The sequence below is a fragment of the Quercus suber genome, unplaced genomic scaffold (genome assembly GCF_002906115.3).
Source record: "Quercus suber isolate HL8 unplaced genomic scaffold, Cork oak 2.0 scaffold_34, whole genome shotgun sequence".
Taxonomy (NCBI): domain Eukaryota; kingdom Viridiplantae; phylum Streptophyta; class Magnoliopsida; order Fagales; family Fagaceae; genus Quercus; species Quercus suber.
The window spans coordinates 208,817-228,673 of record NW_027069499.1 but is presented as its reverse complement, the minus strand read 5'-3'; the positions used below and the strand labels follow the sequence as shown (position 1 = coordinate 228,673).

The 19,857-nt window shown below is 33.1% G+C and overlaps 1 protein-coding gene and 1 long non-coding RNA gene across 2 annotated transcripts; both read right to left on the bottom strand.

The window, feature by feature from the left end:
• Positions 1-5,789: 5,789 nt before the first annotated feature.
• Positions 5,790-7,481, bottom strand: LOC111996293 (uncharacterized). The gene is made up of 4 exons (XR_010627893.1): positions 7,192-7,481; positions 7,005-7,095; positions 6,185-6,498; positions 5,790-6,079 (listed from the first exon to the last, which is right to left on the bottom strand). It is a non-coding gene; the product is annotated as an uncharacterized LOC111996293 (long non-coding RNA).
• Positions 7,482-7,490: 9 nt separating this feature from the next.
• Positions 7,491-9,537, bottom strand: LOC111996274 (putative disease resistance RPP13-like protein 1). Its single transcript, XM_024028235.2, is given in 2 exon segments — positions 7,491-8,516; positions 8,518-9,537. Coding segments are annotated over 2 exon segments (903 nt in total). The 5' UTR covers positions 9,310-9,537; the 3' UTR covers positions 7,491-8,405.
• Positions 9,538-19,857: the final 10,320 nt, after the last annotated feature.

Below are 19,857 nucleotides of genomic sequence, written 5' to 3'. Positions count from 1 at the left end.
TCATAATGAACAAGTAGAATGGTTGGTGTGTTTTACTCAAACCATTATTTTGAGGTTACAATTGAAGGGTCTTTTCTTGTAATGTTTGTAATGTGAAGAAAATTCAATGCGGGGTCAAGTTGTTCAGCTAGTGGAAGGAACTTTAGTTCCTAAAAAGAAATAATAGTGGAAGTTGCTTAGTTGTTTCTGAAAAAGAAGATAAGAAAAGAAAAGGACAAATTTGACTAGTTTGAAGGAAGTTTAGTTTCCAAAAATATCTGAGCGGGGTGAAGTGTTTTTCTGTGAAAGGAACTATGAAGTTTACTTCTCAAAAGTAAAAATTAAAATTAAGAAATCGAGTGGAAGTTGTTTGATAAGATTGTTCATGAAAAAGAAGGAGATTGAAGAACCATAGGACTAACTGATTTATTTATTTTATTTTATTTTTAAGTAATAAACAAAAGGAATAGGATATGGCTATTTATTCATATAAAATCAATCAAAATAGATAATCCTTAAGGGAAAAAGGAAATGAGTTTGTTGAGTTTCAATAATCTTATCAACATTGGATAACACAAAAAATACATTCTCCATTGATAATTTGAATTTTTATAGTTAATTTTCATTGTCCAACATAATGTGAATAACTCCAAATAATTTGATTCATTATCTCTATTAAGATGGATTGACCCATTTTGACACGATTAAACTTGTTTAATTTATATAAATAAAATTCATTTCTTTCCTATGTAAATTATAATTTAAATATCAAATTGAATAATCACATATGGTGTTGAATTCTCCATTGAAATTTGAAACTCTAAGACCCCTTTCCCTTTCATCAAAAATAAAGAAAAATGTCTCATTTCATTTTATCTTTTTTAGATTTGTATTTATAAATTCTGGCGGAAACTTTTGTAATAAGAACTTTTAGATTTTATAGTATAATTATATGAAATAAAATTTAAGAAGAATTTATATTCTAATAATAATTAAAAATTTATGTGTTTACAAAATATAAAAATATGTTAATCACTTTGGGTTATATTCTTTAAATGAGTTGACATGTGTTGTATTAGTGACAACCCAAGACAGTATATTTATTTTAATACTAGTCATAAACCTGCACTATGCATGAAAAAATTCAGCGGTTTTTTTTTTTCCAAGTAAAAAGTGAAAATAATAAATGAGGCTTATAAGGAAGTTCTAAGCTATTCTTAAAATAATTTGATTATTTTCTAATAAAGTATAGTTGATACAATATATTAGATTTTCTAAACTAAGCTATCAATATTTGTTATTTAAAAGTGTTTAAAATTTTGTAAATTTTTTTTTTCTTCAAGAAAACATAATACATTTAACATTCAATTATTATATAAGACCAGATATTTTGTAAATAATGTAATGTGTGGTTAAAGTTTATTTCTAGTACTTTATATAAACAGTTTACTCTTTATACATCTTAAATAGTATAAAAAAAGAAGATATTATAATTAAATCTATCATTTATATTAAAAAATACTATATATCATCTTTTGTGCAGCATAAAGGTCCTTTACCACTGTACGTGTGAATCAAATGTGAACCATTGAATTGATTTCAAAGAGATGAATGAATAATTGCGCGTAGCGGTGGATCCCAAACACTGTCATTGCGCCTTTTCCAGGAAGTACAATAATTGAAAATTTGACTATTTCTTTTGTAGCTGTGCTGTGTGGTGGTTCTCATTTCCTACCAACCACTATAAAGTGAGTGTTGGGAATAATGGAGAGATAATACCTGAATTTTTCTTGGAAATTATATAATTTGATATTACCAAAAAGAGGTGGCAGAGATGAGGCGTAGACCAAGTCACTGTCTTGAGACAAATCGTGTCGTCTACGGTATATCCGATGTAGTTAGACAAATAATTTCTGCACGTTACCCCCAGGATATAACAGCCCAACCACCTTTGCTGATTATCCTTGCGAGCCTACACTGCTCGTAGGATATAAGCTCTCTATAGTACTTTCTTTTCCTAGAAAATTTTGTAAAAGATAGAATATTTTTGTGAGTAGTAAAAAACAATAAATGATAAGTGTTTACGACAAAAAAAATTGTTTTAGAAAAGTCTATAGCTTTCTAAAATAAAAAAAAATGTGTGTATATGAAACTTTTATTTCTTTCCATATATATAGAACTAGATATGTTGCTTGTTCTTAGCCAGAAAATAAAACATTTGATAGCAATTAAATAGTCAAAACGTTACTAAAATTAATATATACAATCAATGGCTTCTTTATATATATATAATATATCGGAAAGTTATCTTTGCCAAAATCTCAATCTGTACATTGGAACAAAGAAAAGTCATAAAGCTTTGAAATTAATGCCCCAAAATTACGTTGTTGTACATTGTTACAATATCATTTTGAAAGTTTCTGAATATATATATATATATATATTACAATAAATTGCTGGCTGTTTGACTACTTTTCAAATAGTAAATATTTGTGTATATATATATGGTAACTAATTAGAGCATAAAATAATTTAGCAATAACTTTACATTTAAGTACTGAAATTCTTCCATATATGACATTATTATGTCATATTCAAATAAGATAATAAAACCAAATATGCTGGCAATTATGGTATTAATATTACATTAATGTTCATAAATTTCCTGATTAAAACCATTGACAAAAGCTATTCAAATTTGAATTAAATTTAAATTTCAAAATTTAGTATTCAACGTATTTGACATTAAGGGATAATTGATACACATAAATGAGTATCAAAATAAATATAATATTTTTTATTAAAATATCCAACATAAAATGGCATGTCCAGTTAAAAAAATATTGGAGGTAAGCTAAACCCTGAATAAAGACACTGTTTGTGACTTGAAAAACCTTCTTGAAACATCATCTTTTCCTAATTCTATATCGTTATCCCATATCTCCTCCTCTCTCAACCTCTATCAACTAGATCCACACACTACCCTCTCCTCCTCCTTACGGATTTCTCAGAGCAAAGCCGGGTTCAAACACAATGTTCAATCACACTCTTCCTTGCTTCACACTCTCATACATTAGCGTTTCATTGGCGCCTCCAAGAAGATTCCAAACTCAATGATTTGTTTTTATTTTTTAATGTCCCTTTATATATTTTAAATAATAAAATGCAATATTCTCTTTTTTATTCACTGTAGCATCACTTAAATAATAAAATGCAATATTCTCTTTTTTTTATTCATTGTTTTATCTAATGCTATCCTNCACGTGGACGGTAGGGATGAGAGTGAGAGTGGTTATATAATAGATGGAGAGGGTATGAAAGATGGCAGGAAATGTAGGAGAAACTACTCAATAAATAAGAAAAGGAGTGATAAACTTTTGCTGCGAATCTCTTGTTAACTCTAGTTCTTCAACCCATACTCTACAAATTTATTGTTTTTGGGTTTACGTAACGAAATTAGACCCTACAAAAGCTATTCAAATTTGAATTAAATTTAAATTTCAAAATTTAGTATTCAACGTATTTGACATTAAGGGATAATTGATACACATAAATGAGTATCAAAATAAATATAATATTTTTTATTAAAATATCCAACAGTGAGTGAGAGAAGTAATTTCTCTAGCTTATCTTCGTCAGTTTAATATACCAAATTTCAGTTATAAACTTACCAACGTAGATGTTAGTATGTTAGAATGGTTGGTGTTACTTAAACCATTATATTCTTGGGTTAGCATTCCTGTAGTGATTGTACCCGCAAAGGAAAAAAGAAAGACTGGTGTTTACTTTTGAAAGGTTAAAAGATGACTTAAGTGCAATTGTTGACTCGGTCTAGTTAATCGTAAAATTTTTTATGGTTGAATAAGAGTTCTAAGATTTAATTTTTGTTACACTAAAAATAAATTAGTGTCTTAGTTTGATGATAAAGAACTATTATCAGAAGCTGACGCCATAATTTGAAACTCTTGAAAGAAAAAAAAAAGTGCAATTGTTAATAAACCATTTTAGAAAACTGTCTTAAAAAAAAGGTGCAATTGTTACAAACCATTTTAGAAAAGCTCTTTATCATAGTAGATGTCCTAAGTTAAAACTCTTTAAAAAAAATGTAGTTGTTAACAATTTATTTTAGAAAAGTTTTTAAGGGCAAAGAAAAAAGTAATTAATATTTTAATACTAGTTATTTTTATTTTCCATAAAAGTCATCAATTTTTTTTTTGAAAAAAATAAGAAATTAACAATGGACTTAAAAGTACCCATCAACAATATCTTTTAACTTACATTGGCTAGTGATTTATAGGATTATAGGAGTGTACGGTACTGTTGTTTAAACAATAGATTTCAGACTTTTAATATTTAAACAACATTATATATATTTTCATATACTTTTTCATCTACACGTATGTCTATAAAACAACAATAACATTATTAGAAATCTCTTATCACGCTCTATATTGCTGACTAGCAACATTAAAAATTAATAAATAAATGAGGGCAAGAAAATACAAAAGACTTGCCTTTAACCAGCTGTAATGCATTTTCCTTTCTCCCTTTGAGTGTTTACTTTTGAAAAAGTGAATTAGATTTATGATCAACTTTGTCGGCCAGTGTAATTATTTTGCTGACTAGCAACAGTAATATGCTTAGCCACAATAATTTTTTTTAGTCCAAGTAATATCTTTTTCTCCCTTTTTATAAGAGGGAGCCTTAGGTTTAATGTAGAAGAGAAAGAACCTTAACGAGAGGGAATGCTTTTGCTATTTTAGAGTCGTTGTCCTTTCAACTAATCCATAATATTTTAGCAATTCTATTAGATAACACACAATAACATCTCAATGTCGGTAAATAAATCATGTGGTACCCTCTTTGTTTAGCACAACTCCACGTCCAATTCTATTTGGTGCAATGAATGCTTAGCTTTGCAAAAATCCTCAAAACTCTTCAAGTTAAGCATTACAAATGCAATTTATCGCAATTGAAGCTAAAGTGATTGTACTAATTTTTTCAAAATAGAACGAACTTCTTTTTCATTTTTGTTTTTCTTTATTGGGTCGTGACTATGAGCCCATTTGTATATTAATTTTTTGAATTGTTATATCTTTTTATATTTTAGCCTTCAAGGAATTAATACCTTGTCACAGTCACACCCCAACAAATCAATATATCATCATTAAATAGTGACAGGTTGAGCTGTTCTAGAACTTGGCTAAGCGTAAGAATGAGTGATACAATATGGGCTTTTGGGCAGCTTCTAGCTAAATCAGCGGAGCCCCTTGGTCATTAAAGAAACTGCTTGAACGCCCATTAAAAGGTTAACCTCTTCTCTTTTCCAATAGTGACAGGTTGAACTGTTCCAGAACTTGGCTGAGTGTAAGAATGGGTGATACAATATGGGCTTTTGGGTAGCTTCTAGTTAAATTAGTGGAGCCCCCTGGTCATTAAAGAAATTGCTTGAAGGCCCATTAAAAGGTTAACCTTTTCTCTTTTCCAATTGGGACAAGTATAGTCGCTTTGGCTAAATCCAAAGATGGGGAAAAATAGTTTGGAATTCTTACAACAAGAGAATTGAAGTTCTTCAAAAAGACTACTTAACATTCTTATATTTAAGAATAAAAACCCGAATATCTCTCACTTGCAACATAAATTGTATAACTCATACAATATTGTCATATCTATTTGTGTAAAATAAAGTACTTTGATCTCATTATGAGCTCTAAAACACGTAGTATTGAAATTCAATTCACTAAGCAAATTGGCCCTTCTCTATAGCTATGCCTTCAAATTGCTTAATATTTTTAAATCTTAAATTGGTATTAATTTCGAAGGAAACATTAGGCATTCCTATGCTTTATTAAAAACTAAAAGAAGCCTATGAAGCTAACTGACAAGACATCTGTCAATCATCATAGATGAGCACAATATAGATACCATAACATATGGAACTTAATTATTGCTAAAAATGAGCTGAATACATGATAGCATCAAGGGATATTTTTGGAAGAAGCCATTTCAAACCAGGCGAGTAAATTGGAACATGTGGAGCAATTGCCTGGTATACTATTGTTAGAAGCCGCAAATATGTTCCACATTTTGTGTCTGAAACCTGTGAAAGAGTTTGCAAATATTTTAAAAATAATCATTGATTGGAAGTTAGAATCTTATACCAAGAAACATAATTAATTGAACAAAGTTGACAACCACAAAGCACCTTCTTGTTGGTGGAAAACCTATTAGTCTGGTACTGATATGGGAGAGCCTCAAGATTGACTTTGATCCTTCAAGGAACACGACTTGAGCATTTTTGTGGTAGGAGCCAAATTTTCCATCTTTCTCTATTTCAGGCACCATGGCATCGGCATAGGACAATATAAAGTTCTTGATGTACAAAAAGGAATTGGGAAGCTTCTGCTGGTGAGGACAGCAATGACATCAAGAGTGCTGAGTCTTTTCAACCACTTGGAGTGGAAGCGAAAAACCAAAAAATAGCACTATGTCCTCAGGAGATTACTTCTCATCTCATGTCTGCCACCAATTTCAAAATGTCAAATAAAGTCTTTGCAAGCCCATCACAGTGAGATTGTTGCATTTGGTGATGAAAACTGGATTTAAAACTAGGCATACGAAACATACAATTTTCCTTCCCTATATTGCAAAATGGAATGCATCAATTTTTGCTTGTTATAAATACACCATGGATGATGGATTTTTAAATTAAAACATTATTTTAATCAACAAGAGAGGATTAGATCCAATGGAGCATAATATTCCAAAAATGGCTAGTAAAATTTTCTAGGAACAAAGGATGTACAATTCTTCTCTATTTCTATTATAATGACAATTAGCTCAATGGTTTATAGTATATGAGCTAATGCCATTTAGTCCCTTAATCCATTCAGAACAGATTTTGATGTTGGCCTTGACAATGTGTTGTATAGAGAATTAAAAGGATAGGTGATGGTAAGGAATATGTATAACGAGTATCAACAAAAAAGAGAACTAATGCTAATCCATGTCTTTTTGGCATGTACCTGGCTGTAAAATGAAATTCTGTATTTGATAAACAACTTGATTGTGTATCAGCAATATACTTCTTGCATGTAGTGGGTCTGCAAAACCAGTCTAAGCATCCACAAATAAGAAGAATCCAAGAATTAAAGAAATGTGAAGCAATTGTTAAATCAAAGCATACTCTACTGGATTGTGTAGAATATATACCTGATTGTAACATTCATTTGATGTAGCAAGCCAACAGTTTTGTGAATGGCAGAAGGTATTGGAGATAGGGTTAGCTGGCCATAGCTCTCAATATCGACCATGTCATTGTCTCTGGTACTGTGTAAGTGGTCTTGCAGCAACTTTATGCATCCCCTCTTTCTAGACGACTGATGAGAATAGCATACGGACTCTAGAGGTCCTAGTTGATGAGGTCCTGAATCTTATGTTTAAGGTAATAGCAACCATAAGTCCAATGTCCCCTTCCTTGCATATAGTATTCACATCGAGCATTCAGACTAACATTACTTAGCTAGCAGAGCCAATTTCTTCCATAGAAGTTTCTATTAATGTTTTATATGCTGTCAATCAATAAATAATATATTTGTTTTCCAATATAGAGGCTGAAATTTTAAGCTACTTTGGCTAAAGTTCCCTTATTAGAGATGGGGTTCATGATTCTCATTGTTGAAAAAAAAAGAAAAGAAAAAAGAAGTGAGTTGGGGTAACTAACAATAAGATCATTGTCCATAGCTACAATTTGTTGAGGAAACTTGGATCAAAGTTTGGCCACGGTTTTGCAGGACATCAAAAATAAATGCTAAGGTCAGTGGCCTTAGGAGAAAATAATGAGAATGCAAACAAGTAGATCTGTGTAATATTCAATACGAAATGGAAAAATATGTATATTTTGGTCATGGACTTCCCAGATAGATTTATATCTCTATTACATTTAGAGTATCAGATAATTTTATCAAGTAATTTATCTTTATTACAGTTAGTGGCAAAAATCAAACTATATTAAATAGATCATGGCAACAAGCCATACATAAGCAACATTCTGAGAAGTTTTTCAATTTTCACATTATTGTGATCAATGATAATTAGCAATGAATTATGGTAATTATGAAGATCATGGTCAAAAGCCCCAAAGTTGTTGAGAGAACTTTTACCAGGATCTACCAAAGATATTATAAATGCACAAACCCTGTGGTTCATAACAACTCCCATCCTTTCCAACGTAGCACCCACCCCTCCCCCAAAAAGAAAAAAATTTTCAAGAACTGGATCAGAGCAATCCAGCTATAAAAGTTTTAACATGTAGTCAAGAGTTTTTTGTGAAACTCCTACCTGCCCTTGACTATTTAATTAAATCTAGAAAAAAAAAGGGTATGAAATTTTGAAGTGTAGTGATGTAGGATAGATGGAGTACCTGGTTAGCTTTGGAGTGCTGCCACTGTTAGTACTCCTTTAACAATATAACTCTCATTCCAAACATCATCTAAAACAAGGAGAAACTTCTTTCCCTTTAAGCTTTCTCTTATTCTAATTTTGTAACAAATTCAAGCTAATGTCACATTTAGACAAAGTGACCTCTTCAAGAATAGTTTTTGCTATTATAGAACCATCAAATGTGTCTGAAACACAAACCCATGCTTTGAGATCAAAATTCTCCTTTATTCGGTTGTCATTATATACAAGCCGAGCAAGGGTTGTTTTACCAACCCCACCCATACCCACTATAGGAACAACACATATCTCATCACCATTTGCATTATCTAATTGCAACTTCTTAAATATCTCCTCCTTATCAATATCTCTACCATATACACCATATTCTTCAGGACAAGAAGTTGTTAATTGTCGTGGTGGTAGTGGTACTCCACCGGCAACCTCTTTCAGATTATGGACATTCTTTTGTTCTATGACTCTTTGTAATATCCCTAGACCGTTTTCTAGCTTTGACTGTATCTTTTTGTCAAATGAATTAACAGAAGTAGAGACAAAGCGCCATACCTTACTGGTGCGAGTTTGAAATTCAGCTTCTGACTTGGATCGTAAGGCTTCAGTGGCAATCTCATCCAGAAGGTCATCTGCAACATAAACAACATCTTTAAGCTCGTCCAGCCAATTTTTCACAGCTGGGTTTGTAAATTGCTTCTCCTCTGCATCAACGAGCACTGATTTAGCAGATAACAGCATAACCTTCAACTTTTGTAACAATTCATCGTCGAGTTTCCTTCTCTTGAAGTAGTCTATGACCTCAGGAGAGGCCAATCTACCAAGTGCCACCTTAATGATTGAAGTGGCAAGTGCTTGTCCCAGGAAGACTTCAGCCATGGTCTCTTGTTGGAAGAAGAAGGAAATAAAAAAGCGAAAGGGAAGGGATTGCAATTTAGGCAAAAACCAGAAGCGAATGATTTAATGAATTAGTCATTTTCCCTGTTTTTAGGTTAGGTTCATACCGTCTTGGTTGCAGTTGCACATTGTACATGCTAGGATTATTTTTTGAGCTTAGATGAATTGACACGCTTAAATATGATGAACAATATATTTTATAAACCAGTTGTGGCAGTTGGAGGTCGGTCCAATGCAACTACGACAGCCCAAGGGTATAGCTATTGGATATTAAAAAAGACAGATAATTTAACTACTTGCTTACATTATTGAATCTAATTTATTTTTATAATTCATTGAAAATGATCTGCAAAGAAAGCTAATTGCCAAAAAGAAAGTGTATATAATTGCAAGTGGACGGTCATTCCAACCACTTCATGACTCAAAACAATCCATTCCTCATTGGATGCTCGGTAATTAATTAGTTCTCTAGGTGAACCTTTTCTGACTTCGCCTCACTTTCTAAGGATGATTAACAATTTAACAGATAACAGCATAACCTTCAAGTTTTGTAGCAATTCATCATCGAGCTTATTGAAATAGAAATTATTCAACATGGACGTTACAAATTCATTAAACAATTTATGAGTACTAATTCAATACTTCCAAGACTCCAACTAACTAGCGGACAACCCAAACGCACTGGAATTAAAATTTAACAAGAGATTTTTTTTTTTTTTTTTGGGGGTTAAAGTAATTAATGTTAGTGTCCACGTGGCCATTTTTGCCCAATATTATAAAAGTGATTGAAGTCTAACATAAGACTCAATTGTCTTTTTTTTTTTTTGAGAAGGCAGTTGTCTTATTTGAAATACAAAAAGTTAAGGGATGTATGTAATAATGATCATACCAATATACCATGGGGAGTCTTCACATTGTTTTAACATAGAGGTATACCATAAATTCAATGACAGAGACTCTAATTAAAAAGTTTTAGGATACTGAAAGCATTAAGGTCCTTTGTTCTCCATTGCAAAGACCCTCAAGGGATATTTGCTTAAGAAGAATTTTAAATATTTTAAACTCTTGATCAATCTAATTATAAATTCAAGATTAATTTTGAATATGATGTAGTTTAGGTGGTAAGGAGAGGAGAGGGGTGGGGAGGGGAATGGTTACCCCGTTCCCTTGTTTAAATATTTTAAAATTTTAGTATGGAAAAGAGGAATAATTATTCATTTACTTTATTTGCATGTTTAGGAAAACTGTGATATAACTTGACAATTATGCAAATTTTTAGTTTTGTGTGTGTGTATTGATAATTTGATTGTTGCAATGACGGTGGAATTGAACAGGTATGAGGTCTGTCCAATGTAACTAGAACACCGCAAGGTGATAGTTATTGGATATTAAAAAAAAAAAAGATAATTTAATTACTTGCTTAGATTATTGAATCTAATTTATTTTGTAAATTCATTGAAAATGATCTGCAAAGAAAGCGAATGGCAAAAATGAAAGTATATATAGTTGCAAGTGGATGCTCGTTCTAACCACTTCATGACTCAAACTAATCCATTCCTCACTGGCAAAGAATGATTAACAATTTAACATAATTTGAATTAAGTTTAAACTAGTGAGGGCAGTTGGCTAGGGATGATTTACAATATATGTATTAAGTATAAACTAGTGAGGGCAGTTGGAGCAGAATTATATTTAATTGCTAGTGGATGCTAATTCAGTAACTTCAAGACTTAAATTTATCCATGGCATCTATGGTTCAAACCTCCATTTTTTTTTTTTTTTTTTGTAATTATCAAATTGTTCGTATTGATTGAGTCCTTTTAAATTTGATGAATTTCTAGGGATACATCATTTTGCATACGCTTTGCCACAACTTACTTAGTTGTTAACTAGCTGGTAATTGGATTGCTTTACTTGCACATGGGTTCACAACTTGAAGCACTCTAATCCTCAATTGACACATAAAAAAGTTGTGGCAAACTGTCCCTAGACTTTTTGTTTCTAATGGAAGCGTATCTGTGATTGGATGATTCTTTGGTAAATTGTACTCAACAAATAAACTACAAGCAATAGAAATAAACTCATCCAACTTTGATACTTGAGTGGTTGGTGTTAGTCAAACAATTATATCCCTGAGTTAGCATTGGGGCGGGGCGTCTTTTTCTTTAATGTCTGAAACTTAGATGATAGAAAGATCATAATCAGCAAGTTTCCTTTTTTTTTTTTTTTTTGGTTGAAAGGATCATAATAAAAAAAGACAAAGTTTAGCTACAAAATTGATTGTAGCCTTAGGCTACAAACTCACTCAATATCTTTTTATTGGAGATGAATTTGTCAACCATTGGATTGCATCTTCTTCTTATGTCCTCCATGTTTGCAAAATTTCAAGAAAATTAAAGATCAATAGCTATGTCATCAATAAATTTTTAAATTGCAAGTTTTTGTAATTTAAAATTATGCATAAAATATAAGATTATAGATTATATAGTAAATGATATCCGATTGACACAAAAATTAACATGTGCATTAAGAACATAAAGAACATGTAATTCAACGGTTAGATTTTCAAAATATGCAGTAATATTTATTTTATTAAGTGAGTTTGTAACTAAACTTTGTCCATAAAAAAATAGAATGGATGGTGCTTTACTCAAACCATTATTTCCTTGGGGTTACAATTTGGGGTATCTTTTCTTGTAATGTTTGTATAACTTTTTCTATGGAAGGAACATCGAAGTTTACTTCCCAAAAGTAAAAATTAAGAAATCAAGTAGAAGTTGTTTGCTAAGGTTGTTCCTGAAAAAGAAGAAGAAATAGAAACTATATAACTAATTGATTAATTAGACGTAAATTTGTTTTTCTTTTTAATAGCGGATGTGACATTATTATTTAAGGTTTTTGTATGTGGATTAATGACTTTTTTTACTTTAAATTATTGATTATCAAGGTTTTTTCATGGTTTCTGTTTCTTCCGGCCTTGGAATCTTGTTTTTACTATGGGATTAGGATACTTTATGAACCTACCGGAATAAAAAAATTTCTAAGTGGAGAAAATTTACCAGCATGGAGATGCTTTTAAAGTGAGATAAAACAAGAGACCGACATCACACTGGGGTGATATTTTGAGAGACATTAGTGGGACGTGGGTTACAGGTTTTGTTTGAGCTATTTAAGAGATACTGCTAGTATGATGGCTAAAATTTGGGTTCTTATTAGACATGGTCTCAATAAATCAAATTAGACATGGTTTCTACCAACTACTAAAAAGTCAATGAAAGAAGGAATTTATCAAGTTAAAAGAGTTCATTGGCAGATTTAAGTAGATATAGTCCTTGTTTTTAGGTTAGGTTCATACCCTTTTGTAGATGGGACTAGGGCTGTCCACGGGTCGGTCTGGGTCGGGTTTGTGCCCAACCCGGAACCGACCTGCCGGAATCGGGTGACAAAAAAATGCACCTACCGCTGACCGCCGGAATAATCGGATCGGGCAGATCGGACCATCAACAAGCGGCAGTCGGGTCGGTCGGGGTCGAAAGTCCAGAAAATGACAAAACCGGCGTGAAAACGATGAAAATAAACGCATGAAAACGGCGAAAATCCTGCCAAAATCTTTGAGGTTTCTCTAGATCCGGCCTAATCTAGGCCATTTTCGGCAAGATCTTTGCTAGATCCGGCGAAATCTCGCCAAGATCTTGACGAAAATGGTCTAGATCTCACCGGATCTACCAAAAATCACCGAAAATCGTGTGGGTCGGTCGGATCGGTTTGATCGGATTTTGGAGAAGGAAAACCGACCTCCGACCCGCCAAACTCGGGTTTTGGAGGAACAAACCCGTCGCCGACCGCCAGAGAAGTCAGACCGGTCAGCGGCGGGTCGGGTTCGGTCGGCAGCGGCGGATGGGTCGGGTTGGCCGGGTCTCTGGACAGCCCTAGATGGGACATTATTGCTGGTTTTTTTTTTTTTTTTTTTAAATAGAGAGTCTTAACTTATGGCGTCCGCTCCTAATGATAGCTCTTTATTATCAGACCAAGAAACCAACCGTTTTTTTGTGTAAACGGGAATTAAACCTCAAATTTCTTATACAATCATCAGAAATTTTACTAGTTGAGCTAACTGGAACCCACCATTATTGCTAGCTTTGGTTGTACATGCTAGGATTATTTTTTAAGCTTAGATGAATTGACACGCTTAAAGATGATGCACAATATATTTTAAAACTAGTAATTAATGGCTGTTGGAGGTCTGTCCAATGCAACTAGGACACCTCAAAGTGATAGTTATTGTATATTAAAAAAACAGATAATTTAACTACTTGCTTGCAATCTTGAATCTAATTTATTTATAAACTGATTGAAAATGATCTGCAAAGAAAGCGAATGGCAAAAATAAAAGTATATAATTGCAAGAGGATGCTCATTCCAACCATTTCATGACGACTCAAACTAATCCATTCCTCACTGACAAAGAATTATTAACATTTAACGTAATTTGTATAAGTATAAACTAGTGCGGGCGGTTGGAGGTATGATAAATCATTTGAAGTCATCATCATCCTAACCCCCCTCTACTTCATTGAAGTAGCTGTTGGAGCAGAAATGATATTTGATTGCTAGTGGATGCTAATTCAATAACTTCAAGACCAGTTAAAACATTTCAAGACCTAAATTTATCGATGACATTTAGGGTTCAGACTTCCTTTTCTATTTGTAATTACTGATAGCTCAATAGTTTAAAACACTATAACTTGTTTAGACCCCCAATTTTAAACATCCAACAAAATTGCTTTTACTTTACTTATCTAAGTTTATAACAAGAGTAAATGAAACACAACAAACCAAAACAACACTCTAGTGCATAATCAAATACAATAAACCGTAAATGTAAAGTACAAAGAATAAAGGAAGAGAAATGCAAACACAAGATAACACCGAAATGTGTTATCGAAGAGGAAACCGAAGTACTCAGTGAAAGCTCAATAGTGTAAAACACTATAACTTGTTTAAACCCCCAATTTTAAACATCCAGCAAAATTGATTTTACTCTGCTTATCTAAGTGTGGAATAAAAGTAAATGAAACGCAATAAACCGAAACAATACTCTATTGCATAATCAAATACAATAAACAATAAATGTAAAACACAAAGAGTAGAGGAAGAAAGATGCAAATACAAGATAATATCGAAATGTGTTATTAAAGAGAAAACCGAAGTACTCGGAGAAAAGCCTCTCCACGGCCCTTCAAGTCAAAATGATCTACTAGTGAATAAAGTTGGAGTACAAAGATATCAAAAAGACCTTTCAAGTCTAATCTACCCAATGTACTTGAACCCTCTAAGTTCCAGCTCCCAATGGACTTTACTATGTCATGTCTTCACTAGTTATTTGGATCCTACAATTAGCTCCAAATTGCATTTGTCAATCAATAGCTTCGTCCAATACTTCTCACATGCACCAAAACAACTCACAACACTCAGATTGGGTGAGTTATGTTCGGCTAAGAACCTTTCAAGGATTTGTAATTGTAGAGGTAGGAGTAGAGGAAAACTAAGAGAAATTGTGTGGATGATTGTGGGTTTACAATTTCTAACTCTCAAGTGTATTTCTAGGATTTTCTCTATGAAAGTCTCCTTACAATTTTGTAGGTAATGTGGGCTTATATAATGTGGGTAAAGAAGTGAGGAAAGCACACTTTAAAAACATCTAGGCATTGAGTTTCGCGGGTTATTCTCAAAATGACACGTGAAATACCACCTGGCACTTGACTATTCAACTTCCAGCAGGTGCTTCTCATGTGACCTTTCCCGGGTTGTCCACTCACGAGTCAGTTGCGAGCAAGCCGCGGACTTCACTGTTCTTCGCCAATCTTCACCAAACTCTCACACTCAACCGTTAGATTAAATCCCTCAAACATACAGGGAAATGATTGACTAAATACAATTAAATTTAACACGGAATTAAAGCCAACAAAACATAGTTGAAAATCACAACTTTACAATTACCAAATTTTTTGTATTGATCAAGTCCATTTGAATTTGACGAATTTCTAGAGATACACCCTTTTGTAGACACCATGCCACAACTTACTTAGGGGTCAACTAGCTAGTAATTGGATAAGAATTACTTCACTTACACACATGGGTCCACAAGTTAAAGCACTCCAATCATCATTCATTAACTGCCACATAAAAAGTTGTAGCAAAATGTATGCCAAAATGTGTTCCTAGACTTTTTGTTTCTAATGTAAGTGTATCTGTGCTGGGATGATTCTTTGGTAAATTGCACTTAATAAATAAACTACAAGCAATAGAAAGAAACTCATCCAGCAATGATGTTAGAATGGTTGGGATTAGTCAAACTTTTTTTTTTTTTTTGGAAACCGGGTTAGTCAAACAATTATATCCTTGGGTTAGATGATAAAAATATCACAATCAACAAGTTTTTTTTTTTTTTTTGAAAGGATCAGAATCAACAAGAATCAACAAGTAGAATGGACGGTGCTTTACTCAAACATTATTTCCTTGGAGTTACAATTTGGGGCACCTTTTCTTGTAATGTTTGTGTAACTTTTTCTGTGGAAGGAACATCAAAGTTTACTTCCCAAAAGTAAAAACTAAGAAATCGAGTGGAAGTTGTTTGCTAAGGCTGTTCCTGAAAAAGAAAAATGAGGGACCATAGGACTAACTGATTAAAATCTGACTTGTAAATTTTTTTTTAATAGATAATGTGACATTATTGTTTAAGGTTTTTGTATGTGGATTAATGACATGTTATAGTTTAAATTATTGATTAAAGGAACAATCAAGACTAAAGGTGGTAGAATACTATAAAGAACTCTAAAAATCTCGATTCGAACAAGAGATGCCAGGCTTAGGGACTTAGGCATTAAGAGGCTGTTTGGATTGAGTATTTTCATGACTCAATTCTCAGTTTTCATAACTCAATTCTCAAAAATGGTGGGACCCATAGCAAAATACTCGTTTGCCTGCACCAATACTCTATTTTCATAACTCTATTTCCAATACTCAATTCTCTACTTTTTGAGTTATGAGTTATGAAAACTGAAAACAACTTTTGGCTGTTTTCAGTTTTCAGTTTTCAATTTTTAATGGCAAACTTATAAATAACATCACATAACTGGGCCCACAGTCAGATTTTTGCTCCTTCTTTATCTTCTTTTCTCTTTTTTTTTTTCTTTTCTTTTTGTCTTTCACGGGTCTGGGTGTCTGCTCCTCTTCTTCTCCTTCTTTTTTTTTTTTTTTTTCTTCTTTTCTTTTCTTTTCTTTTCACTTTCTAGGTCTGGGTCTGATTCTTTTTTTTTTTTCTTCTTCTTTTCTTCTCTTTTCACTTTCTGGGTTTGGTCCTTTTTTCTTCTTCTTTCACAGTTTCCGTTGGCTGGGTTTTTTTTTTTTTTTTTTTNCGGGTATTAAGTGATGGGTAATGAGTGATGAGTGATGAGTATTGAGTGATAAGTGATGAGTGATGAGTGACGGAAATTGAGTGACGAAAATTGAGTGACCAAAAAAAGGTGGCCAAACAGCCTCTAAAGGAGTGAATACTAAGGGGGTGTTTGGATTTTTGATTTCCATAACTCAATTCTCAGTTTCCATAACTCATAACTCAAAAATGGTGGGACCTATAGCAAAAAGGTTGTTTGGCAAACGATAACTCTGTTTCCATAACTCTGTTTCCATCACTCAATTCTCTAATTTTTAAGTTATGAGTTATGGAAACAGAGTTATGAAAAATGTCATTGAGTTATGAGTTATGGAAACTGAAAACAGTCAAAATGTGTTTTCAGTTTCCATAACTCATAACTCAATGACATTTTTGTAATTAAACACACATGAGGGACCCACAAACAGTACCAGTCGCACCTTTTCCTTTTTTTTTTTTTCTTCCCTTTCTTTTCCTGGGTTCGATCTCCCCTGTTCTTCCTTTTTTTTTTCCCCTTTCTTCTTGTGGGTTCGGTCTCCCCTATTCTTCCTTTTTTTTTTCCTTCTCTTGGGTTCGGTCTCCCCAGTGTTCTTCACTTTTTTTTTTTTTCTTCTTCTTTTTCTTTCACTGGGTTCGGTGATCTGGTTTTTTTTTTTTTCTTTTTTCATTGGTTCGGTGATCTGGGTTTGTGAAATAGTGAAGCAGCAGCGGCGGCTATGGGTCCGATCGTTTTAACTCAGCGGCGGCCATGGCTAGCCCGTTTTCAAGGTGCCCAAGTTCCAACAGCAGTAACAGCAGCAACCGACCGTTTCCGACGTTTCGCTCCTTAAAAACTCTAAAACCCACCACAGCCACAACAACAGCAACAGCAACATCAACATCAATGGCCTGGGCAGATTTGAGTTTTTTTTTTTTTTTTTTTTTAATTTTTATGATTGAGAAATCTGGGTTTTTTTTGGAATGTATTTATGCATGTTTAATTTTGTTCTGGATGAGAAATTTGAGATGAGAAAGGTGAAAAGGGAGAAAAATGAAAAATGAAAAAAGAACGAACTGAAGAATAGAGAATGAAGAAAGAAAAGTGGAGAAAAAAAAAATCTGACCAAGTGACAGAAATGGGGCCCATAAATAGTGTGAAAAATATTGAGTAATGGAAAGTGAATGATGGTGCCAAACAGGTGTGAAAAATTAAGTGATCAGTGATGAGTGATGAATGATGAGTGATGAGTAATTAGTGATAGAAATTGAGTAACGAAAATTGAGTGATGAAATTTTTGAATCCAAACAGCCCCTAATACCTCATCACATCACACCTGAATGAATTAATAAATCATTAAATAATCAAAAGCTGAACAGTTCAAGAACTTGAGTTGAGTGTAAGAATAGGTGATACAAAATGGGCTTTTTCTTGAGCTTTTAGTTGCTTCACTGGAGCCCTAATGGTCCATTTAGGGAATGGCTTCATGACCCATTAAATTTGGCTAATAAAGGATTGCAAATTTTATTAAGCTATTAAGAATTGGAATGTTTCTATTTGTCTATGGTGTTTCCTAATCCTAGCAACTTCTTGAATCAAATTAGAGTCATTCAATCTTTTTTCATGGTTTCCATTTTTTTTAATGGGGATTTGTGTATTTTATGAATCCACTGCAAAAAGAAAAATTCTAAGGGGAAGAAATTGATAGTATAACATTCATGAAACTTCCTTTAGGGGAACATAGTTGTTGACTTGTTAAGCCTAACTACATGGGGATTCTTTTAAAAATGAGATATATCAAGAGAAGGACGTCACATGGGGTGGTACTTTGAGAGACATTAATGGGACATGGGTTATAGGTTTTGGTAGAGCTAGTAAGAGTCACTATTAGTATGATGGCTAAAATTTGGGTTCTTGTTAGAGATTGTCTCACTAATAAGGCAAAATTGAGATTAGTATCTTTTTAACATTACTTCAGGGATCCCAAAGTCTTGGTACATAAGAAGAAAGAGGGATGAGATTAGTATCTTTATAAGGATAATAAGTTGGTCAAGCGGTAAAGAGGTCTATGGAGAAATGGGCTGCCAAAGTGACGACAAATATATAGCAACAAAATCTACAAAGAGTTTTGATGGACTCTGTTGTCCCCCACCGATCTTAAACAAAACTCTTCTAGATACACATTTAGTTTAATCGTGGACAAGGTCATGAATTGGAAAAAAAAAATGCAACAACAGCAAGAACGGTAACTTACAAGCCCATTGTAGTGACTGGCTTATGTGCTCTGAACTGTTCATATTATGGGCTTGATACTATTTAATGTTCAAAAATCAGTTGGGTTGGTTTTTCAATGGGTTGGGTGAAGACCCTAAGTATCAACATAATGGGCTATAAACTATAAAGGCTTATATATCTTGCTCAAATCAGTACAACATTCTCTTCTGATAAACCTCATATCTATGATACAACCAGGATCTAATCTCAAGGACTTTAGTATCTTGTATTTGGATTTGGATATGACATATTCATTTGATTTTAAGATGCTTAAGAATAAAAAAGGCCTACATAGTGTGGAAGTTAAAAATTTTCCGATTGAATTGAACCTGTACAATAATAGAAAGAATTTTTTTCATTCATATATAATGGGCTTCGAACCGCTTTTTGGCCCAATATTCCCTTACAGTAAACACACCTTAGTTCGTGCGACGTCGTTCCACCATGTCCTTAAACAAGTTATATACAGTGACGTACAACCCGTACTAATTAATGGCCTTCGTAAGTCCTCACACGATGCCGTTTTGTTTACAGTGCTGATAATATAAAGATCTGTTGGAGTAGTTAATAGCCGTTGGAGATTAGTTGAATCAATTTATACCAACAAACCCAAATCAGTTGAACAAACCTAAGAATCACAGGCATCTCTGGACTTGATTTTTCAAGAAACAAGCATCTGAGCAATGTTGGGGCAGCTTCCCCCTCTTTGCCTCTGGCACAATTTAAAATTCTTGGTATCCCCAACGGGTGAGTTAGTAAGCCTTCATTTGGGGGTGCCGTACCTGTATCTGTGTCATAACATCTTCAAAGCAGTAACCTTTTCAGCTTTTCCCCCAATAGCAGT